The sequence below is a fragment of the Arachis hypogaea genome, chromosome 19 (genome assembly GCF_003086295.3).
Source record: "Arachis hypogaea cultivar Tifrunner chromosome 19, arahy.Tifrunner.gnm2.J5K5, whole genome shotgun sequence".
Taxonomy (NCBI): domain Eukaryota; kingdom Viridiplantae; phylum Streptophyta; class Magnoliopsida; order Fabales; family Fabaceae; genus Arachis; species Arachis hypogaea.
The window spans coordinates 694,247-716,877 of record NC_092054.1 but is presented as its reverse complement, the minus strand read 5'-3'; the positions used below and the strand labels follow the sequence as shown (position 1 = coordinate 716,877).

The window sequence follows — 22,631 nt, the reverse complement described above, 5'->3', positions numbered from 1 at the left end:
AGAAATGTTAAAGCGCTATTAGAATTTATTATTTTTGACCATCAATTAGCTATCAATATTTAAAAATGAATTAAAGTATCTTGTTAGATTACTAAATTAAAGAAATTGAATTGATTGTTTATTTGTTCAGTATATATTGGGTGATAAACTCTTAAAACATTATAACATATGATGTTCTTACAATATTTTCAAGTTTTTTTTTTTTTTTGATATAATTGTGTTTATCAATTATATATTATTTTTATCACTTATATATCATATTTTTCTAATAATTTATACTTTTTAATATTATTTAGCTATATTATTTGGAAAACTGAATTACTAGATTTCCAGTTTGTGCATCTTACATAATGTGATGAAATGTGGCAAATACTTTATTAATGTATTAATATAAGGGATCAATATTTCTAAATTCTAATAGTAACACTACAAAAAAGTTACATTTACCAAAGCTAGCCGAAGGAAAAAAAATGATAATTAAATCTTGGCTTTTCCACTTAACAGTTAACACAGATTCTTCACACCTTGAATTTTTTTTTTTTTTTTAGTATATAAATAATCAAATTCTAAAACTATAAACGTTTTGGACTAATGTAACTAACTATACACATGTTCAGTACTCTCCTAGCTAACTTCTCTCTCTCTCTCTCTCTCTTCGAAGCATTCATTGAATTCTTCTCCAAACAACAATTTGGTTTATCGCGTTTGCATCTTCATGCGCTTATCATATTCATGCTCGATTTCACCGGAACAATTCCGTAAGAGAGTATTATTTTCTTCTTCCTTTCTTTTTCTTCTGTTTTTGGAAACTTCTATCGGCGAAGATGATGGCGGAGGATCTCGGTGTGGAAGCTAAGGAGGCGGCTATTCGCGAGGTGGCGAAGCTGCTATCTCTTCCGGAGCAGCTGATCTCAATCTCTTCCATCAAGGCCGATTACATTTCGCGCCAACAGGTATCATCACTTTATGGTTCCATTCAATCTTACCAGCTTTATTGAATTTAACTTTCATGTTTTCGTTATTGTTAGTGTTTTAGTTTATATATGTATAGGAAAATAGATTTTATTGCGTTGATAACTTTTCTACCCAATGTTATGGTAATTATGATTTAAGCAATTAATTAGTCTGAAGTTGGTATGTAAAATATTTTGTGTGAAAAGTAAACTTATGGCGTTTATGAATTGTGAATTGATACTCACGAATTGGTATGCGTTGCGTCACCTAATTTGTGAATTTATATAACTATGGTTCAACTAATATATTTCTTTTGTGTAGTGGTACTTTCACCTAGTTTTTGTATATTTTTGTTTTTATTAATTTAAGTTAATGCAGTTTTACACTCTGTCACTGATTTCTATCATCAACTTGGTTATGAAATGAACCAGTGCTTGTTCTAGTTGATCCGAGTTTTCTTACTGTGATATGTACTTACTTTTTATGTACTGTATTTACAGTGACATTCACAATTGTTTGCTGTGTTTGTGTATCTTTTTTAATTTTTCACTTATTATCTTGCAAATATTTGTACTGAGTGTTTCTATTTTCTCTTACTTTCAGGCCAATGATGCACAGCTTAGTACCATGGTTGTAGAGCAGGTTGAAAAGGCCCAGTCTGGACTGAAATCACTCTCTCGTTCAGAGCAGACCACCACTCAGCTTCGTGAAAACTTTGTCAACATTGAAAAGTATGTTAAAATAATGAGAACTGAAATTTATTTTCTCTTACATGAACTAGCATGATTATATCTTTCAGTTTGAGCTTATTTTGATTTTTGCCGATGCATCAGGTTATGTCTGGAATGCCAAACATTAATCGAGAACCATGACCAGATAAAGCTACTTTCCCATGCAAGAAATAACTTAAACACAACCCTGAAGGTGATTTTTCTGTCTTTAATGTTAGAATGCGATTAATGCAGCCCGCATATTTGCCGTTTTTATCCTGTTTGGATTGGTTTATGGTTTTGGCTAACTTCTCGTTTGGATTTCCAATAGGATGTTGGAGGTATGATGTCCATCTCTGTTGAGGCTGCTGCAGCTCGGGATTCTCTGACTAATGACAAAGAAATTGTGCACACTTATGAGGTAAGGGTGGTCTTACTTGAAATACTGTTTCCTAATTAAAAATGGTAATCCTTGTATTCTCATTTGAATCCTTATCCTGTGTTTCATCTGAACAGAGGTTAACAGCTTTGGATGGAAAGCGGAGATTTGCTCTTGCAGCTGCAGGATCTCACAAGGAAGAGGCTGGGAGACTAAGGTCCATCACTTTAAGTAATATGCGTTACCTATTTAAATTCCGTAGGGGCCGACCACAGATTTTGAGATAAATTCCATCCTTTAAGCCATTTCAATCCTTGGAAATCTTTTAGTTTCTTGCAGCTATTTTATGGTGGACATTGTGATTCTTGTTTTGTTTCCTTGACCAATCATTTTGTACTGTAGGGATAAGAATCTACTTTCCCACATCTTATTTCTGTATTTGTTTGATTGTTTCAGAGAATATTTTGAAGATGTAGATAGGACCTGGGAAACCTTTGAGAAGACACTATGGGGTCACATATCCAATTTCGTTGCACTTTCTAAACAAAGGTTTATGCCATGATTTGGTTATGAATATATCTAACTTTTCATCATAATTAACAATTTTAACATTGCCCATTTTTGCTTTGGTAGTGATATGATTCACTGTTTTTCATTTTTTTTTCTTATGCAGCCCACAGACTTTGGTCCGTGCTTTAAGGTGTGTAGTTGATCTACAATTTCATTTTCCTTCCCATTTTATAGTTTTCTTTTTCTCTTTATTCCTTTCATCTTTTCACTAGACAGGACGTTACACGATGCATACTCTTATTTCAACTTTGATTTTCCCATACTAGAGTTGTTGAAATGCAAGAAATCCACGATCAACAGGTTGCAGAGGAAGTAGCTGAGGCTGAAGGGGAGGATATGGTATCGGCTCCAAATCTTCGTAGGAGTGCTACGTATGTTGTAATATTTAAAATTTATTTACATTGTTGAGATACATTGTGATCATGATAATCCATAATCCATAATAATAACAACCGGAATAACAACCCTATTTGCCATCTTGATGTATGATTAGTTTAGTTAGTGTTACTTGCCATGACATGTTTTCAGAAACTGCTAGTTACACTGTCTTCAACAGTTGGATGGTTGCCCCATTTCCCCTTTGTGTTGTTATTAAATTAGCATGTACAAAACATTCTCTTATTTTCCTTACAATTTTCTTAAATTTAAGTTCTTGTTTTAAAATGTTTACATAATCTTGTTCTTGATATCAACTATAATTCTTTTTATTTTTCATTATATATACATATAAAAATTTAAGTAAATTTTACACTGTTGAATAACTTTTTATTGAAATAATGTTTTACAAAACTCACCATTGGTTTAGAAGCTTATATATTGTAAAACAAGTCTATAAAATTTCATATCAATGTAAAATCATTTGACTTAATTTTTATAGATTAAAATTGATGGTAATATAAAAGATTGAAACGTACAGGAATATGAGTTGCTAGATTAGAGTATTAACGATGTTCAAGTTTTACAGAATTTGGTATAAATGATCTTCGTTATAGGTGAACGTAATTCAACGTTTGATAGATAAAATTCTATTTTTATAGACTCTATAAGCAACCTAACTTTCCTTGTGGTATTTGATCTTAACTCATATAACTCATATACATATGTCTCTGTGTGTGTTATATGGCTTCTCTATGATTTTCACTCACAAACTCGAATCATATTATTCATGCAATGCCCAACATGGAACATCAATTTTGATAAGAAACAAAGTTCCAGGCACAGTATTGAACAATCCATGATTATTATGTTAATGCAAACAAATGACAGGAGAGCTGGAAATGCCACAGCTTCTTCAGAAAATTCAACACAGCAAAAATTGAAGGTTCAAGGAAAAGGCTTTAAGGATAAGTGCTATGAGCAATTAAGGAAGACTGCGGAACAGCGCTTTAACAAGCTTCTCACTAAGGTAGGTCTTACTGATCTACATGCTCTCTGCACTATCAAGAATCTACCTACTTCTATTCTCATGCACACACCTGCAAAGTTTCACTGTACAATTAGGTATGGCACTGACCGTTGATTTAATATACGAATCAGCTTGTATTTGAGGACCTGAAAGCAGCTATAGAGGAAGCGAAAGTGGTACGTTGCAATAAATTTTAAGCTTGAGTGTCTTACTTTTTATTTTCATTTCATCCTTTTCTCAAGCCCTCAGCCAATTGTTGTTTTTCATTGTTAGATTGTTTATAATGCATGCTAATATTTGTGTACTTGAGAAATCAGATGACACTTTCTTTAAACTTTTTAGTCTAATGAATTCTGTGAATATTTTATGATGCGTTTACCTTTTATATAATGATGGTTGATAATGAATTTGGAGCGGGTTAGCTTTAATGGCTCCTGATTGGTGATAGAAACTCGTTTTTGGCTACAGATTTCAGATGAACTTGGAGATATATATGACTACGTAGCTCCCTGTTTCCCCCCAAGGTTTGATACTTATTTAGTATTTTCTTTTTTTTCGTCGATAACCTTCTGCCAGTGAATATTCTCGTTACAATTTTCAGATGTGCTCGCCACTGATTTTTTCTCCTGTGTATATTGAATGGTTGTTTAGTATCATCAAAGGTTCTTTCAATCTTCTAAATTTTCTGTTGAGAGTGTTGAGCTAACCTGGTGTGGCAAGGCTTAGTAACTGTTGATGCTGGTAAATAGAAAGTGAGGCAATAAAAGTCATGAGATATTAGAGAGAACACTCTATTTCACATTACAAGTTGTATGTGTAACGTGTGTTAGAATTTATCTCTGGAAAACTGGCACATTTCACTTCATTTAAGGTCACATTTGTTGTAGTGGGGTTATTTTTTGTGTTGAAGTTTTAGTTTCCTCTTAATCCGATTTTCATTGTGGCAGATACGAAATTTTCCAACTAATGGTAAATCTATACACCGAGAGATTTGTTCAGATGCTAAGGTTGCTTAGTGACAGGGCGAATGAGTTGACAAATATAGAGATATTAAAGGTATTTCACTGTTAGTGTATCAGATTCGTCTTCATAAGTGGGAGACAGCAATGCATTCTCTATCTATGTAGAATTTAGGAAACTGAGTTACTAGTTTCCAAGTTTGTCCATATTACATAATATGTTAGAATGTGACAAATGTTACATGTTATGCGCTATATTTTAAGGTATAGGTACTAATATCCAATACTACAAGCTTTCCAGATCTTTGCTATCATTTATGCTCCTCTACCAGTCTCTCTATGTTCTTCTCTTCTCATTTAATTTTGTTGATCAGGTAACTGGTTGGGTGATGGAATACCAAGAGCATCTCATTGCACTTGGTGTTGATGAGACTCTATCCCAAGTGTGCTCTGAGAGTGGTGCCTTGGATCCTCTTATGGACTCCTATGTTGAAAGAATGCACGCTACAACAAAGGTAATCATGGATACCATGTTTCTGCATTTAGCTTGGGCATTCTCCTTTTGTTCCATGGATGTGTTCTTCATCATGCATAACATTAAGATTTTTACTTAATGTGTTTTCAGAAATGGTACTTGAATATTTTGGAGGCTGATAAAACACAACCCCCAAAGAGAACCGAAGATGGAAAGCTATATACCCCAGCTGCTGTTGATTTATTCAGGATACTTGCTGAGCAAGTACAAATTGTTAGGGATAACAGTACTGATGTCATGTTATACAGAATTGCCTTGGCAACCATTCAGGTAATAGATGTAACTTATGTGCATCATGCATTTATCTTTTCCCTTGTAGCTCAAATTTTATTCATTTTGCAGGTGATGAGTGATTTTCAAGCTGCTGAAATGAAGAGACTTGAAGAACCTGCCCCTGATATTGGTCTGGCACCTCTCTGTGCTATGGTTAGTGTAATTTTTAATTTACTTCTTGACTCATTATTTCATCATGGTGTTGATTTCAATTGATAATTATGTTTACACAAGCTTCAATTTAACCTTTTGTTTAGATTAACAACAATTTGCGCTGTCATGATCTTGCAATGGAGCTAGGTAATAGTACTATAGAAGCCCTTCCAGAGATCTATGCTGACCAGGTTAGGAGCTTTGTTACTCAGTATATCAACTTCCGGCCTTATATCTATCTATTTTTATTATATAAAAGTTGATACCAAGATATTTTGAGATAAGTTTATGAGATATAGTTTACTTGCCATTGTGCCATGTCAATTATATATATATATATATATATATATATATATATATATATATAAAAGTTGATACTCATAAGTTGAATAGGTGACATTTATTAAGAAAACTTTCTTATATTATAAATTTTTTTACAAAAAAAAAAACATTCTATTACTCAATACCCATAATTAATTAAATTTACTACAAATCATTAAGCATTTTAATTATAAAGTAACGGTTAAATGCAACTAACATCTATATAATAATAATAATAATAATAATAATAATAATGTTTATGTATAAATATTTAAATTGCGTATTGTTATGGTCTACTTATATATATAATCAACAACACTCTTACTACTATTACAATATTACTTCATCGATCTCATAATCTCTCACACAAATCGTCAAAAACCTCTAGAACCACTTTTAACTTTGGCACAAGATCAAAATCACAACACAGAGCATCATTTAGCAAACATACCAATATTTGTATTTGTTTTATAAGTTTGTTTAGTGCTATATGTACAAATTAAACAAATACAACAATACTAAAAAGATAGCTAAAAAATTACATATGACAAACTTTGTTATTTATTTTTAATTATGATTATGTAACAATACAGGGATTCTCTCTTTATGTGATTGTGCAAAAAAATACAATTTATAAATTTAAACATTTGCTAAAGTAAATACTTTAATATATATAAAATATAGATTGCTAAATCAGTTTTTATTATAATTTATTAGGATACAATTCTTTGTTTTAAGCGTTATATAGATTATTTTATAACTAATTATAAAATAAAAATGTATCTATTATTTTTAATTATCTAAAAAATTATGAACGAAAAATTTATAATATTAGTTTTTGCGCATTGTGCGAGTCTAAATCTAGTTGGAAATTAAGAGAAAAAATACCATTTTTTTGTTGGACCATATTCTCTTATTTTTGGTTTCATTTCAGGTTAATTTTGAAGATACTTGTAAGGGTTTTCTTCAAGTTGCCAAGGTATGTGAGAGCATGCATATTTTTTAATTCTATTATTTTTTTGGTTAAATCTTCATATCTTGCTTCTAATTTCATGTCAGGAAGCTTTGCATCAAACTGTCACCGTAATAATTTTAGATCCTGGTAACCAGGAGTTATTGTCCAAGCTATACCATCCAGGTAAAGCATCATCATCTAGCTTGTAAACGGTAACAGTTTTTAAGTAATTGGCTATTTGGACTCGTTGCACCCTTGTTGCTCATTAAGCATATTCCTTTGCACCTTATTTAATGTTCTTAATAAGATATTGATTTAGTCATTTTTCCGTCCATAAATCAGAATGGAGTGAGGGTCTTGTTACAGAGTACTTGCTTGCAACATATGAAGATTATTTTAAAGAAGTAAAAGAGTGAGCAAATTTTCTGATCATAGTAGTTTTGTATTGTTAATTTTCTCCAAATTTTCAATATCACCTCTCTCTCAAGCTTTCTTCGGCACGGGTCAAGAAACTGGTAACTTGAAAACTTATAACTTGCTGTATATCCAAGGTACATTGAAGACAGATCTTATAAGAGATTGGTTGAACACTGCCTGGAGGAAACAGTGGTTATTTATGTTGATCAGCTCTTATCACAGGTTCTGATGTAAATAATTGTTGATTCTTTTCTGTGGACTTAATTGTGCATACATTATTCAGTAAGACAATCTGTCACGATAATTTCAGAAAAACTACATTAAGGAAGAAACCATTGAAAGAATGAAACTAGATGAGGAGGTTATCATGGACTACTTTAAGACCGAAATCAATGTTTCTGTAAGTTCTCTTGATATTTCTTATAAGTTCTGTGTTCTAATATGAAAATTATGCCAAAGCTTCTTACTATAATTCCTTTGAAATTGTTTATTAGAAAATTGAAAATAGATTAAGAATACTCAAAGATTTGCGAGATCTTGCTTCAGCTACTAGTCTGGATTACTTCACACTCAACTATTCTAATATACTTGAGCATCAACCCGACTGCCCGGTAATCTGCCCAAAATTATTTCATCAATAGCTTATTCTATAATAGCTGATTTCATTATGCAATTGAGAGTAGAATTAACTGATACAAGGATTATGATGAATGTGTTCTTATCTGCTACTGCAGCCTGAAGTTGTTGAGAAAATTGTAGCCTTACGCGAAGGCATTCCACGGAAAGATGCCAAGGAGGTAAATAACATTCAGCATGTTATTTTGCTCAAGTCTAACATTGAAATCAAGAAATATCTTAAGATATTTTGAATACAGATAGTACATATTAGACTTTAATCTTTTGGGATAAATAATTTCATGATACAAATTTACGATGTTTCTTTGTTAATCTCAGGTGATACAAGAGTGCAAAGAGATGTACGAAAATTCGCTTGTTGATGGAAAACCTCGAAAGAGAGGTTTTGTTTTCTCAAGATTGAAGTGCTTACAAGTTAAGTCGGGAGGCATTTGGCGAAAACTCACTTGAACTATCATTGCATTCACTTGTTCATGTCGCTATTTGTTTTGTATATGGCCTCTTTATGGCGTTTCATTCATTCTTTCTTTATTTGGTAGAAATTCCTGTTATTTAAAAATATTATAAATACTGATTATTGTATATTATGTTAAAATACTTATTCTTATTTTTTTTGTTTTAATTTTCGTTTGAATTTGGTGAAAAGAACTAAAAAGGTGGTGGAAGAGACTAAGAGAGGGCACAATTGATGAAGTGTGCTAATGATGAAGAATTTTTTTGTTAAAATATCGAAGATAACACATTTAAAAAGTTTCATTGTATCAAATCACCAAAATAAAAAATTACGTCTGGTCCATTTTGTTTTACCAAGTACATTACATAGACCTACTGATACTTTATTCACGTATATGTTCTTTAGTGGTTATAGTCTATATAGCTCCAATTGAAAAGATTAAAAGAATGAAGAGTATGCTATTCGGGATATATTATATATTGTTAATGCTATATATTATATATTGTTAATGCTATGGTACTTAAAAAGTGGTACCTACTTACTAAAAAAATTAAAAATTAATATTTGATTTAAAAGATATAAAAATAAATAATTTTTAAAAAATCAAAACTTACTACAAAATGTAAATTAGACAAAATTTAGGTACCAACTCTCAAAAACTATAGAATTGGTCAATATATAAATAGACACCATTTTTGTGGTAAGATAATATTATTGACATTTATATTTGTTATGGAATCTTAAAACTAAAACGCCTTTGGAGGTAGAGTGAAATATTTCACACTATAAAACTGAACCAATATTACAGTAATTACAATTTACAAACCAAGTTTTGAAAGCAAGACATGTCTAGCAGTATCCGGTAAGGCGTAACCTAACATTGGGCAATCTCATTTCTACATGATGCATTGATGCTGAAAGCTTTTATTTTCAACACTACAGCAAATTTATATCCATTGGGAGTACCCAGCAAGAGAGAATTCAAGGCTTCTGAACTAAGGCAATTATATACTTGCAGTTTTCCCATCATCGTGCAAATCTAGCCAGGGTTTGTTCAGTGTAGACAACAAAGTAGGGACTTCCGTACTCTTCAAAATTAAAACAAAAATAATGTAGACTTTACATCTGGCATAAAATGTAAACAACACTCGGGAGCAAGACTTCCAGAGTCAAATGAGTGGTTGAATGACAATTCCCTCATTCCCTGTCACATATCATGAGTGGAACGGCTATTATCTGAATGATGATTCTGTGATCCTGCATTTGAGCTTTGCCGGGAAAATAAGTTGGGGTATGAAAAATATGGATCATCATCTAATGAAGGCAATCTATTAGGCTGGTGAGCAGAGAATTTCTCTCCCACTATATGATTTTTTGGTAAAGAAGTATCAAAATCTGCTTTGAGTGTATCGAATGAAGGAAAACTTGGTGAACGAGAATGAGAGTCTGGTGAAGCAAAGTGATCCTGATTAAGTTCAGGAGTATTTCCGCCACTGCCATCGGAGGTACCTCCAGAATTATGCTTAGCTAGATGTCCCCTTTCTGTAACAGATTGATTGTCCCCACCTGCATAAAATGGGTTCACAGAGCTGCTATCAGGTGACTGTTCACTGTTTTTCCTGGTAAGCTCACTAATCCGGACTTGAGCAAGACTAGCTGCTGAGCGAGCTGCAGCTGCAGCACGTTCAGCAGTTTCTGCGGCAGCATGAGCAGCAGCCAACACATCCTGCAGGTCCACATTGGCTTCAGATTTTGAGCTTGACAAGGAGTCCACATTGGCTTCAACTTTTGTGCTCGACATGGGGGGAGGAGAATCACTATGTCTAGTAGAATATGATCCAGGCGGTAGTGAAGGAGGGGAGATGAATGGCACAAACTGCTTGCTTTCCATTTTACCAGATGTATTCTGGGGTTCATCTCTCTGAATAGTTGATATCTCATGAACTTGCTCATGCCTTGTATCTGGGAAATCTCCAGAGTAGCTAGATGAACGAAGATCAACTTCAGGAGGTGGAACAACTCCTGGAGCTGTGGCAACATTTGCATTTGGCTGGACCGATACCTTAGGCACATCAGGGAAGTCTAACATGTCCGAATCGGAATCAGAATCAGGTTGTTCTTTATTGAATGTATCACGAGCAGTGTCTGACTCTTCATCCTGTTTTTCTTCAGGTGGTGGCACGTTTGACCCAACAAATTGTGTGGGGCCATTCTACAAAGAAAAAACATTTAAGATTATGGTGCAAAGAAAGGAAAGCCAACATGAGATTGTTACTGTTGCACTAGTCACTACTGCCTAGCACTTACCAGCAAGTCCTCGTGTTTCTTAAAGAACTCGGTTTCTGAAGCAGCCGGATCCCATTCTATCTCATGCTCAACAGCAATTTCTTTTAGAAGGTTCAGTTTCTTTTCAGGTGACGGAGCACGAACCGACAGCAGCTCTATTAACTGCAAGTGAAATTCACAAGGAAAAATGTCATAAAAGAGAATAACTTTCATCCTTGATGGTAAGTCTATAATAAATGCTTTCCTCCACATAGGATGAAAAGTTAAGGAACCTGGCGATTAACACCACAGTCCGGCCTGAGCTCAGTAGCAGAAGATAAAAATTCTTTCCCATATTTGGCAGCAAATGCCTGCTGAACCTGCAATAACTCTGGCAGATCTGCGCATCTGGGTGCAGCAAAACATACGCTAGATATGGCTTCCTTCAAATCTAGGGGACATTCCCTGAGAAACATTAAAAATTTGATGAGACAAAATAACGCGTCAAATGGTATATAGAAGCTACACAAAAACCTATTCTGATCCACATGGATATAGATTTATATTACTAAAAATTCTAAGAGATTTCCAAATTAACCTCGAAACAAAAAGCTGAACAATTGACTAATAATAAGTGAAAGATGAATGATTGAGAAAAAAGGAGGGGGATGGGGGGGTAGTGCTACTTTTAGTGACAAAAAAATGCTTCATGTTAACAAATGCATGTTCTACACATTGCTAGCTTAATTGTAAATCATACTTGGATGTCAATAATGTCAAATAAATTCAAACCAGCAAAAAAAGCTAGAATACCTTTGTGCCTCGATTATTGGAAGTCGCACAGCAATCAGTTCACAGAACAGTTCAATGATTTCCTGGGCAGCCATCATGTTCTCCTCTCTGATAATATGCTCCACCTGCATCAAGCAAAAACATTCAAGAACACTTTAATACCATAAAAGACTTCCCTTTTGTCCGGGGTCATCGGTTCAAAATTATCACACTGAAAAGAGATTAAGCTATACCCTGATGCGAGCTGTGGCTTCTTGACCAGTCTCAAGTAGCTTGGCAATCTCCCGCCGCATATTCTTTAACTGGATATCTCTTCTGTTCCTTAGAAGCTTTATGCGTGGAATTGTCAGCTTCAGCAGGGTCTTACTGAAAGTATAAACAATGGTGATCATCAATCACTTGAACAGTTGAACATGTAAACACAGGGAACCAAAACATAAATAATAAAAATAAAATAATCCCTCCAGAAATTGCACAACAAATCAATATTCAAGATACTCAAATCATAATAATCCAGTTCCTGAGCAAATTAAGAAAAACAATAATTCATGGTAATCAACATCAAATAGTTCAATGAAGGCATAAAACTAAACGATGCAGTAATCAAAATTAAATTCAGCTCATCCAAACTTGAATATCAAAAAAAAAAAAGCGGAAGAAGGAGTACCATTTAGCAGCTTTAAAACCCTGTTTGAAGAACGAATCGAGCATCGACATGGTGCGGGTCTTTGTTTCGATCAGAAATGGATCCCTAAAATCAGAGCGAGATCAAAACTCAAAACCAAAAATTGAGAATTTCTGTGAGTTTAGGATATTAAAGAGAGTTTGGTGATTATTTTGGATTTTTAGAATGAGAAAGAGAAAGGTGAATTGGGTGTGATATCAACGATGATGGATGTGTTACATACGAAGAAAAAACGAGAGGAAAATTGCGAAAATCCCTTTCCTTAACAAGTAAGGATTCTGAAATCTGAACTCAATAAGGATTTGTGAAAGTGAAACCCAACTCTTTTTTTTTTTTAATTCGTTTCTTGTTTATACTTTATATCTCGTTTGTTAAATAAAACTAATTTTCCCTTTTTTTTTTTATTAAGAGTTTGATGCTACAAAGACTTCGGAACCTTTGTTTTAGATTTTATAAAAATATAAACAATGAAAGGAAAATAATGATATGTTTAATTGTTTTTTCAGTCAAAGAATTTGTTAATATTATTATTTTTTATCACAAGTATTATCTTTTTTTTTTTACCAAAGATAAGAGACTCGAACCCGCAACTTCTTAATTGAGTATGGGGAGACTATGTCATTTGAGCTATAACTCATTGGCCAAAATTTGGAAAGATAGGAGACTCGAACCCGCAACCTCTTAATTGAGTATGGGGAGTCTATGCCATTTGAGCTATTACTCATTGACAAATTTGGAAAGATAGGAGACTCGAAACCCGCAACCTCTTAATTGAGTATGGGAAGTCTATGCCATTTGAGCTATTACTCATTGGCTAAAAATTTAAAAAGATAGGAGACTCGAACCCGCAACCTCCTAATTGAGTATGGAGAGTCTATAATTATCTTACCAACAGAAGTCGTTAGCAAAGATATAATTATCTAGTATTAACCACTAAAATAAATTCCAAGAGATTTTAGCACCAGCCAAAAAACCTTGAGAAAAGAAAACAAAAAAAAAAGTATGCCTAATATCTGTTATTCATTTTCTTTTAAAATATTGTATGGCTTGATCTATCATATCATTATATATTGCCGACATTTCCATCATTCATCAAGTAAATCAACGCGGTAATCCGAAACATTGATTTTGGGTTTTGCAATTATACCATATAAGGGTTCTATACTTCTAAGTTCTATGTTCTAACATCTACTAAGCAAGGTAACAGGTTGCATTTTTTCAAGTCCAAAATAAAAATAATAATAAATAAAGGTTGTATTTTTTATCAAATACAAAAGCCTTGGTTACCTTGCTATTTGAATATACACATTTATTAACAATGAATATTTGGGCTTTTGCATCTTCAACCACAGTTTGTATGATTGCAATATAGATATCAATATTCACATATCATATAAAGTTGTTCCATTGAGCATTTCCTTACATACCCTGATATACTATTGTTCATTCCAGAAGGGTTGCATTTCATCTACACATTTACATTCAAAGTTTACCAAAAAAACAAAGGTTTTCCATTTTTCCTTGTATACAAAGCAAGTCCTATATCTCTAGCAAAATATAACTGCATTTTCTAGTTCACCAAAATGTACAGCCTGCAACATATAGTCTCTCAAAAAAGGTGGAGAAAAGCATTCTTAACAACACTTCATGCTTCTTCCGCTACTTTGGTGCTGGATACTCTGAAATGTCTAGTTCCCCAGGTGTCATCTTTATTGAGGTAATATGATTCAAGACAAACAGAAACCCATGGCGGATGTCTCTTATCACTGGTAGCACCACCTTCAGTTACTCCAAGCAATTTGTTTAGCTTCTTGCTCAAACTATCCGTGTCCGGATAGCCACCAAAAAGAGTCTCCTGCCATGTATCAAGATAACAAAAAACGGAAAAGGAAAAGGACCAGACACATAAATATGGAAAACAAAATAAGATATTAAAAGTGATAAAGCAAAACTCAAGTTAGAAACAATAACTTTAGCTCATTATAATAAAACAATTAACAAGAAGCCTAAATCTATGAACATTAGATAAAATTTGTGCAAACCCCATCCTTGGCAAAAACATAGGCATGAATTCTAGCTGTTGCATCCTCTAGGGTCAACCGCATTCTGTATATCCCAGCAGGAGAGCGGAGCATTTCAGGTTGGCAAGGCAACGCTGCAACCACTCGAACTACACACTTGAACTTGGCGGTCACCTACAATACATTAATTCAATAAGCAGAAGAGCATCAGTAATCTGTGCATGTATGACTTGTGTATATGGAGGGAGAGTAACTGAGTTGAAACTAAGAGCATGGGCACAACAACGAAAAGGACATATAACACCTGATTATTTGTGAGGGCTTCCATCAGAGTAACATGCGGCGCACAATGACAATCAACCGTTACAACTGTATTGATCAAGAACGATTGTTATTCCACTTTAAAATATATATATAAGATAAAAATTCTCGTAATTTCTGCCAATCATAACTTTAATATGAAAAATTATAAGTTAAGGAAATAGACCTTAGTGAGACAAATGAAATACCTGTCACAGTTGAAGGTACAGGGACACACCCCAAATAATTTATTTCAAATCTCCGAGATATCCGCTCCTCAGAGAACCTGCTTCAAGGCAAACAAAAAGATACATAGATAAGCTCAAGTTTGCCAACCTTATATATCCAAACCATGTAAATGTTTGAACTAATTTGTCTACCACCTTTTGCGTGTTAAAATGAGATTATCTTCAGCTGGAGTGTATCGAAACTTTGTAAAAGGGGTAAAAAGACCACGCCATAGTCCTGCATGCACTTCAAGGCGCATATTGACCAACTTAATCCATTTAAGTTTAACATTGTCTAGAAGGTGAAAATGACTCTTGTCAATGCTTCCATCAAAGGTTATCCTCAATATGGACCCAACAGTAGGGAAAGTACAATATAGATCTCTTGGCCAGGCCAATGATTCCAATTGTAAAGGAAGTGGACAATTCATTTCATCTTCTAGCCTGCAATTCATAAATAGAGACAACAAAATTTCTTTAACACACCAACATAGTAACATAAAACATTTTTTACAATCATATAAACTAGTCGAAAAATCACCTCTAGCGCAATGGATATATACAATTGAAAACTAATCCCTTAATAGCAAAGGATCAATATATGTTCTCTATCATTAATTACAAATAGCAGAGATGTTCACATAAAAGCAAGCTTGTATTTCAACTCACTTTGAACGTATGGTGTTTGGTGGGGCATCAGTACCGTCCCAGACATAGATAAACCATTCATCTTTGGCAACCTCACCGAAATGAAGTATCTTAAGGTACAACGAAAAGCATGAAGTAGAATTAGTGCTTTTGAGTAGAAACAATAAAAAGTACGGGTATAGAAATCTCTCGTGCAACATAGTGACTAAAATCCAACTAAACTACCTTGCATGCCAAATTCACGTGATCCCCTTCCTTGATTTCTTTAAACAAACGAAATTCATGTCTGCCTACACAGCATATCAAAAACCTTGAATTCAGTTCACACATCAAAACTTAGCAAAGTATAAAGCTTAATGGATGTATGCAAGTCTATACTGAGTAATACAGGATGCATCACCAAAGTACCATCATTCGGCTGAAAGTCGACCCGCCATTTTCTAAGTTCGTGTATGCATATTCTGTCCTCATTTGTACGCTGATACTTAGAAGAAACTTGATAAGGAACAAGATCATTACTATCTTTCCCTTGATATAAGGCAAAAGAGGAAAATGCTTTACTGTAAACGAGATTATATTCCCCATCAAACGATCTTACCTACAAAAGATAAAACAGTGAATATTTAAAGAATACAAGATGTAATTTTGTCTATACAAAAGAAATTTCACTTCTATTCAATAAGAGTAGCAATTAGCAAATGAACATACAGTTTATGTCAATGTAATTTCAACTTTACAACACAAGGTCACTAATCAATATCTATGTAAACTCGTGCAATACATTAACTTCAACATGTGAATGCAAGAGGTTAATATGAAAGCATACCAAAACATTACAAAGGTGAATCACATCTCCGGCTTCAGCAACATGGGGAAGCTTATCAGCAGTCAGAGCAAAAAGATTAACAGCCATGCCGGTTTCATGATGTGATTGATCAACTATTCTTAAGACACAGCAGTAATCTGCAGAAATTTGTTATGAACACCATGAGCAGCAGCATTAGCAGATTATATATTTCATGCTATACTCTGACAAAAGAAGGTCATCAAAGTTGGTCAAACTCAAACATTCCACACACACACACAAGTGAAACCGGCTCAAAAAACACCTTCAGAGAAACACTCATCAAGCTACTACCAGTGGAAGCACATGGCAGCTGTAAGCCCGGCCTTTTTATCATCATCGCCGGTTCTCAAGTTAAATGTTTCTTTTTGAAAAAATGAAAGTAAAAAATAGAAGAAACCATAAATTTGAAAGAGGAAAGATGCAAACTTTGCAACGAGAAATGAAGATACATACCAGTGCCTCTCGTAGTCTTAGGGAAGGAGTATTCGAGGATAACCGCCACAACAGACACTCTCTGGCTGAGTAATGCAAGAACATCTTTTATCGGAAAACACTTCATTCCGCTTCTGGAAGCCATTTCTCTCTCACATACTCAGTTAGGGTTTTGCGTCAAAGCAATGGAACTTACAAAGTGGAGGGAGAGGGAGACGACACTCAAAGTTTCAATTTGGATGAATCGGAAGATACTGAGTAGTCACATTAATATAGTAATAATACATATTGTCATATTATTGAATGGAAAACTCAAAACATCAGTAATATTATTAATCTATTAATAATACATATTGTCATAAGACTATAAATCGATGAAGATTTATCAATATAAAAATAATATGGATTGATTAAAGTTTTACGTATATTAAAATTTAATTAAATTTATATATATTTTACTCAAAATCAAGTACTATGACCTAATTAATTTTTACAATAAAGTAGAAATTAATGAACACATTATTTGATATATAGTAAAATTTTTCTGAGTAATAACAAATTTAATTTTTTATCTCTTTAAACTAAATTAATAATTCTATTTGGTATCTTTGTATTAAATTAATAACTCTAATATCATAGGATTATTATTATTAATGTATTAACCGAATTTTAATGTTTATTATTTTATATTTAAAAATTATATTTGAGAGTTGTTTATTTAGTTTCATAATAAATAATATTTTTAAATTTGAATAATTTATTAATTAATTTGTACTTATTATACCATATATTCAATAATTTATTGAAAAAAGAATATTAATATAATGAATAAAAAATAATTTGAAAAAGATATCATTTAAAAAATAAGGACAAATAAATTTCTAACCAATTTAAATTTAAAGACAATTAGATCTCTATTTATTTTTTAACCTGACACGTCGGAATTTTTTCGTTCAAAGTTAACGAAAACAACAATAACAGGAACCGCATGGTGTCAGGAAGTAGAGGACATGAACAGAAGTAAATCGTTTTTTATTAAGGGGTCGAGTTGTCATTCTGAAAAATGAACAAGCACCAAGTAGTTTATTCCAAAAAATATATATTTACAATACCGTAATAATAATAAATAAAGAAGGTGATTGGAAAAGAAAGATATCAGAAGAGAGAAGCGAAAATTTAGAAATCCATCAATGAAAACAAAAAAGGGACCAAATCAGAGAGGATGGAAAGAGAGATCAAAATAAATTGAATCTATGGAAGATGAAGATGGAGCATATGTGCTCTTGAATAAAAAGGGAACACTACGTAAAAACTCACTGTAAAACCCGCTCCATCAAGACACCTAGAAATTCCACTAACTAAAAATCCTCTTTTAAAGAAAAGGTATATGATGATTCTACTTACTTTAATAATCTTATTGATACTATATACTTGCAGACCAGCATTAGAACATGTCTCCAACAACTAAAAAAATCAAAGCTATGCCAAATTCAGTCTGCTATATTATGCTGAAAAATTCTACCCTCAGATAACTACCGAGATTCAACCCATCAATGATTTTTCTTTTTCAGATCATGGCATTATTGTCTAGGTCAACAATTTATATAATTATTTTTACAGCACAAAGGTATCCAACTGTAAAAGCTAAGTACAACATCATATGCACAGTACCAATCTTGTTCTCCAAAAAGTAAAATCAATAGTTTATGCACATTGTAAGAGCAAAGGAAATACATACATACTTCAACATTATCAAAGCCAACCACCAAGAATGGAACTGTCTGTTTGCCAATTCCCTTAGATCATACATTCATAGCAAACTATTTAGAATTTGTGACAGGTATTGGAAAAAACAAATTACTGATGATTCATGTAACCATTGATGCAAAAGAAGCATATAGTTCAGCAGAGAGCCGAGAGCATACAGCAACAAAGTCCTTACCACAGGTGAATGCTGATCAGTTAGTTTTTACTTCAAGTCGGCACATGCTAGAGCCCTTTTGTATTTGAGATAATGCCTCGTAAATTTCACATTTTGAGTCAAGATTATATTTAGTATGAATTCTCATTGTCTTTAAAACAAGTCCTCTTTGTAAAATATAAGCGGTAAATTCATGCTCCTCTGGAGTGTTTAGATATCCTCGATGTTCAACAGTGTTCAAATGCGATACAATGCAGTGAGGAATGCTAAGTGGCTGTGTCCAACCATTGTGTGATTTTAGGTAAGATCCGCTCAAAATAGAATTCATGCACTGAAAACAAGGAACAAGTCAAATCAAAGGATGCAAACAAATTGCAAATAGACAAAAAGTTGAAGTAATGAGATCAACCATACCTGAGATATATAAATTTTTAGAGCTTGAAGCTTAGGACAACTGTGAAGCAAGTCTATTAGAAGACTACTCTGGAAACTATGAAAATCGAGTTGCAGCTGAATCAAATTGCAAAAGTCGGGAAGGACTAGTACTGGCGCACAAATCAAACACTGCGTGGAAAAGATCATTGGATATTAATTTCAACACATGACTAAAACAACCATAAATTCATCGTTTTGTTAAGCAAATCACCTCGATTGTTGAAACTTGCAGCCACAAGAATTTTGTTTTGCAAAGTGCCCGGAGGAGCTTAGGAACCCAAGCAATATTCCCAGATTTACGAGAAATATCTAGAGATGCTTTTTTTATGTTGGGATAATCACAAACCAAAATCTGTGCGTAACAACCTCGTAAGCTGAGACGTAGGTATTCAAGAGATGGAGTGTTTACCTCAAGAAGCTCAAGTGTCACATCTTCGGAATCTGAATATTGTTCCTGCAAAAAGCTAGTAAAGTAAACATCAGAGACTAAGTCATGTGATAAGACCATATTACATCACAATAACAATTAAGAAAAGTCTAGGAGCCAGCAACTTTTGTGTTTTTTGGCCAGTACTTAACCATCAAAACAAAAGTGAGTGATTTTTCACAGTTAGATGTAATCTCACACCATTAAAAACACTATTGATAGCCAATTGATGGTTACAAAACACCAATATTGCTGCCCCTAGCATTCCTCTAATAATAATAATAATAATAACAGTGACCTGACCTCAAAGGTTAAACTCTTCAAGGAACGAGGCATGTGGAATGCTTCAAGACGGAAATCAGTTAAAGTGATCCTAAGAGTTTCAAGAGCTGGGCAACCAGATAGAAGCAAATCGAGGTCCACATAGTTGAAAATGACATTCAGCTCTAGGTTCTTGAGGGATGGGAAAATACTTTCACTGGGAGTGGGAACAAAATCCACAACAATCATAATATTACCGTCCAAAACGAGCGACACGAGCGAAGTGCTATGCAAATTGCGAAAATACAATTCATAAGTCTGCCCATCGCTCCTCACAGAGAAATAGAGTTCACTAACCCTGCCGATGACGTGCTCAATCCAACCAATAAGGTCTGTATACCCAAATTGACCCACCGGGCAAGAGAGGCGGAACTTACGCATGGGGAGCGGGAGCAGAAGCGGCTCAAACTCCTTGAGAAAAATAAGAAACCGCTCTTGTGCTTCATCACGTGAAAGTTCAGGGGTGTAAAAGAAATCATCGCTGAGGTCCAAGGCTTGGACTTTCTTCCAAAGGTAGCGCCACCTGCGAGAGAGGACGCTGGTGGCCACTGACGTTCTGGTTGGAAGGAATGAGAGGATGTTGCACAGGATTTCATCCGGCAGCCTGCTGATAACGTCCCTATCAACTGCTGCTTTCGTTTTCCTCTGCCTTTGCTTCCGCCGTTTTCCCATTTTGACAGCAGAGGAGGTGGCTAGGGATTGTGGGATTCAAGCGTGTCAAACATTTAGTAATAAAAGAAAAAAATGGAACAAATAGAAACTGCTCAATATTTCAGTAGAGCTTCCAAAACTTGCACAGAATACAGGTTTCGGAGGCAAACCGTGGATCTGCCCCGAGTTTCTCTCAATTGTGAATTTGTGACATTGTGTTCATTAACAATAACTAGCAAAAAGCCCGTGTTCCGAGACCCTTTTTTTTTTTTATAAATTTGTTGATCTTAAATTATAAATTATATTATTAATAGGGAGTGAATTCTCTTCGGTGAAAAAAAAAATAGATGATATTCAGTGTTTAATCTAATTATTTATTATTTTTTTTCTCTCATTTATTTTTGATCTCACTCATAAAATTAAAAGTAAGAGATCACACTGTATTCTATTAATTGTTAAAAAAATTGAAGAGGATCTTTTTCTTATTAATAATAGATGTCTACGTATTATTGATTTGTATGAAAATATATGAGGTAAAAATTTTAAAATTACCTACTTAAAGTAGTGGAATAGGTGATAAATGACAAAAAAAATATAGAAAGTAAATAATCATATATTTGTCTTATATAAATATATTTATTGAGCTTAAAAATATTATCATAATGATAGTTTAATTTGATTATAAAAAGTTAATATATAAAATTTAGAATGGTTAATTCATTTAATAATAGTTAATATATTATCTTTATAATTAATAATTTTAATTAATAACTTTTAAATTATATTTTAATTAAATTTATTAAAACAAATAAATATATAGATTTATTGTTATATACAGGAGAAATTAACTATTTTATATGTTTTTTTTACTATCTTATATGTATTCTAATTAAAAAGAGAATGATATATAACGAATAAAATTTATTATCTTTTAATATTTGGCTTAAACATTTTTTTGTGATAACTTGGCTTACACTTTAAACACTAAATATAAATTTTATTATAAAATTTTAATAATATAAAAAAAATATCGGCTCAAAATATTAATCCTTAACATTTCTCTAAAGTTAAGCACAAACGTGCATTGTTTTACACGCAACTTTTTATATATAATCCTAGTACAATAAGGCTACCTTTTCAATAAAATTTTTTATAAAAAATCATATATTATATTTTTATTATTAATCAATTATTAAATTTAAAATTTAACTTATAATTTAATTTGTTACATATTATTTTATTCATAAGTTATTATTTAGTAAGTATTTTATGAATAATATATTTTTAACATATCTAAAAAGTCATTTTTATTCACAATGACATAGAAGAGAACAAAAAAAAAAGGATATTTTTTAAATTCTTCACTTTTCATATTTTTTTCTCGATTTTTCTATTTTTCCTCTCTCTTTTTATTTCCTTCTTTATTTGCTGTAAAACTGAAAAAAGAAGAAAGAAAAATAAATTAGAAGTGTTTCCTCAAACTTATAATCCAATAACAATTACTAAAACACATCATAAATAAATTCCAACTATTAATCACATAAATTACTAATGTATTTTTAAAAAATTACACACATTTTTTCATTAGCCTAATTATAAGCAACAGTTGACATATATAGTTACCTAACACAGTCATTGATACAACAACACAATCAACATTTTTGTTCTACTTAAGCATATATGCTTAAGTAACACAAATCAACATTCAAGCACATGTTAACATCCTTACACACACGCACACAAAAACAAAAACAAAAATAAAGAAAATGTAATGTCTTAAAGCATAAATCATATAAACCATCAACTATTTTAGTTGTCAATGGCTCATACCTAGTGAAATAACTATTTTCTTTTAGTTCTTTGAATAAATAATTGTGCTGATTTTTTCTTCTATAGCTTTTACAAACTTATAGCATCTTTGGAAGCTTTTCGAAAAAA

At 32.8% G+C, this 22,631-nt stretch overlaps 4 protein-coding genes and 1 non-coding gene across 7 annotated transcripts; 1 reads left to right on the top strand and 4 right to left on the bottom strand.

Moving 5' to 3' along the window:
• Positions 1–580: 580 nt before the first annotated feature.
• LOC112752005 (exocyst complex component SEC6) lies at positions 581–8,875 on the top strand. Its single transcript, XM_025801367.3, has 24 exons — positions 581–953; positions 1,558–1,685; positions 1,788–1,878; positions 1,996–2,085; positions 2,181–2,260; positions 2,500–2,592; positions 2,717–2,743; positions 2,880–2,984; positions 3,880–4,018; positions 4,150–4,194; positions 4,487–4,542; positions 4,966–5,074; positions 5,352–5,492; positions 5,603–5,782; positions 5,855–5,938; positions 6,043–6,129; positions 7,194–7,238; positions 7,319–7,397; positions 7,557–7,626; positions 7,766–7,853; positions 7,942–8,031; positions 8,126–8,242; positions 8,366–8,428; positions 8,586–8,875. The coding sequence occupies exons 1-24, from the start codon at positions 825–827 to the stop codon at positions 8,715–8,717; spliced, it is 2,268 nt and encodes a 755-aa protein (XP_025657152.1). The 5' UTR covers positions 581–824; the 3' UTR covers positions 8,718–8,875.
• A 610-nt stretch (positions 8,876–9,485) lies between these two features.
• LOC112752007 (uncharacterized) lies at positions 9,486–12,959 on the bottom strand. 2 transcript variants are annotated; one of them, XM_025801371.3, is made up of 7 exons: positions 12,687–12,949; positions 12,446–12,529; positions 12,012–12,144; positions 11,800–11,903; positions 11,280–11,451; positions 11,029–11,169; positions 9,486–10,933 (listed from the first exon to the last, which is right to left on the bottom strand). In XM_025801371.3, the coding sequence occupies exons 2-7, from the start codon at positions 12,493–12,495 to the stop codon at positions 9,929–9,931; spliced, it is 1,605 nt and encodes a 534-aa protein (XP_025657156.1). In that variant the 5' UTR covers positions 12,496–12,529; positions 12,687–12,949; the 3' UTR covers positions 9,486–9,928. The 2 variants fall into 2 exon arrangements, with proteins under 2 accessions (XP_025657156.1, XP_025657155.1); XM_025801370.3 differs by having other exon boundaries at positions 12,446–12,959.
• An 836-nt stretch (positions 12,960–13,795) lies between these two features.
• Positions 13,796–19,022, bottom strand: LOC112752008 (protection of telomeres protein 1b). Of its 2 annotated transcripts, none has more exons than XM_025801373.2 (11): positions 18,881–19,022; positions 16,960–17,192; positions 16,486–16,622; positions 16,038–16,257; positions 15,885–15,949; positions 15,681–15,769; positions 15,168–15,455; positions 14,994–15,070; positions 14,789–14,853; positions 14,506–14,658; positions 13,796–14,318 (listed from the first exon to the last, which is right to left on the bottom strand). In XM_025801373.2, the coding sequence occupies exons 2-11, from the start codon at positions 17,081–17,083 to the stop codon at positions 14,109–14,111; spliced, it is 1,428 nt and encodes a 475-aa protein (XP_025657158.1). In that variant the 5' UTR covers positions 17,084–17,192; positions 18,881–19,022; the 3' UTR covers positions 13,796–14,108. The 2 variants fall into 2 exon arrangements, with proteins under 2 accessions (XP_025657158.1, XP_025657159.1); XM_025801374.2 differs by having other exon boundaries at positions 16,068–16,257.
• LOC112753612 (small nucleolar RNA snoR113) lies at positions 16,753–16,848 on the bottom strand. The gene has a single exon (XR_003177991.1). It is a non-coding gene; the product is annotated as a small nucleolar RNA snoR113 (small nucleolar RNA).
• LOC112752010 (FBD-associated F-box protein At4g10400) lies at positions 18,480–21,040 on the bottom strand. The gene is made up of 4 exons (XM_025801375.3): positions 20,025–21,040; positions 19,506–19,748; positions 19,274–19,423; positions 18,480–19,190 (listed from the first exon to the last, which is right to left on the bottom strand). Exons 1-4 carry the CDS (start codon positions 20,712–20,714, stop codon positions 18,897–18,899), a joined length of 1,377 nt encoding a protein of 458 aa, XP_025657160.1. The 5' UTR covers positions 20,715–21,040; the 3' UTR covers positions 18,480–18,896.
• Positions 21,041–22,631: the final 1,591 nt, after the last annotated feature.

Bases quoted from the DNA above. Each gene is read 5' to 3' on its own strand.
- LOC112752005 (XM_025801367.3), top strand. From the start codon at position 825: ATGATGGCGGAGGATCTCGGTGTGGAAGCTAAGGAGGCGGCTATTCGC. The intron at 2,593-2,716 runs GTTTATGCCATG...TTTCTTATGCAG, and splicing joins GTTGCACTTTCTAAACAAAG to CCCACAGACTTTGGTCCGTG. The intron at 4,019-4,149 runs GTAGGTCTTACT...TATACGAATCAG, and splicing joins TTAACAAGCTTCTCACTAAG to CTTGTATTTGAGGACCTGAA.
- LOC112752010 (XM_025801375.3), bottom strand. From the start codon at position 20,714: ATGGGAAAACGGCGGAAGCAAAGGCAGAGGAAAACGAAAGCAGCAGTT. The intron at 19,749-20,024 runs GTCAGGTCACTG...AGCTTTTTGCAG, and splicing joins TGAAGAGTTTAACCTTTGAG to GAACAATATTCAGATTCCGA. The intron at 19,191-19,273 runs GTATGGTTGATC...CCTTGTTTTCAG, and splicing joins TAAAAATTTATATATCTCAG to TGCATGAATTCTATTTTGAG.
- LOC112752007 (XM_025801370.3), bottom strand. From the start codon at position 12,495: ATGTCGATGCTCGATTCGTTCTTCAAACAGGGTTTTAAAGCTGCTAAA. The intron at 12,145-12,445 runs GTACTCCTTCTT...TTATACTTTCAG, and splicing joins GGTTTTAAAGCTGCTAAATG to TAAGACCCTGCTGAAGCTGA. The intron at 11,452-11,799 runs GTATTCTAGCTT...AATGTTTCTCAG, and splicing joins CCAATAATCGAGGCACAAAG to GGAATGTCCCCTAGATTTGA.
- LOC112752008 (XM_025801373.2), bottom strand. From the start codon at position 17,083: ATGGCTTCCAGAAGCGGAATGAAGTGTTTTCCGATAAAAGATGTTCTT. The intron at 15,950-16,037 runs GTATAGACTTGC...TATGCTGTGTAG, and splicing joins GATGCATCCTGTATTACTCA to GCAGACATGAATTTCGTTTG. The intron at 15,770-15,884 runs GTAGTTTAGTTG...TTGTACCTTAAG, and splicing joins ACGTGAATTTGGCATGCAAG to ATACTTCATTTCGGTGAGGT.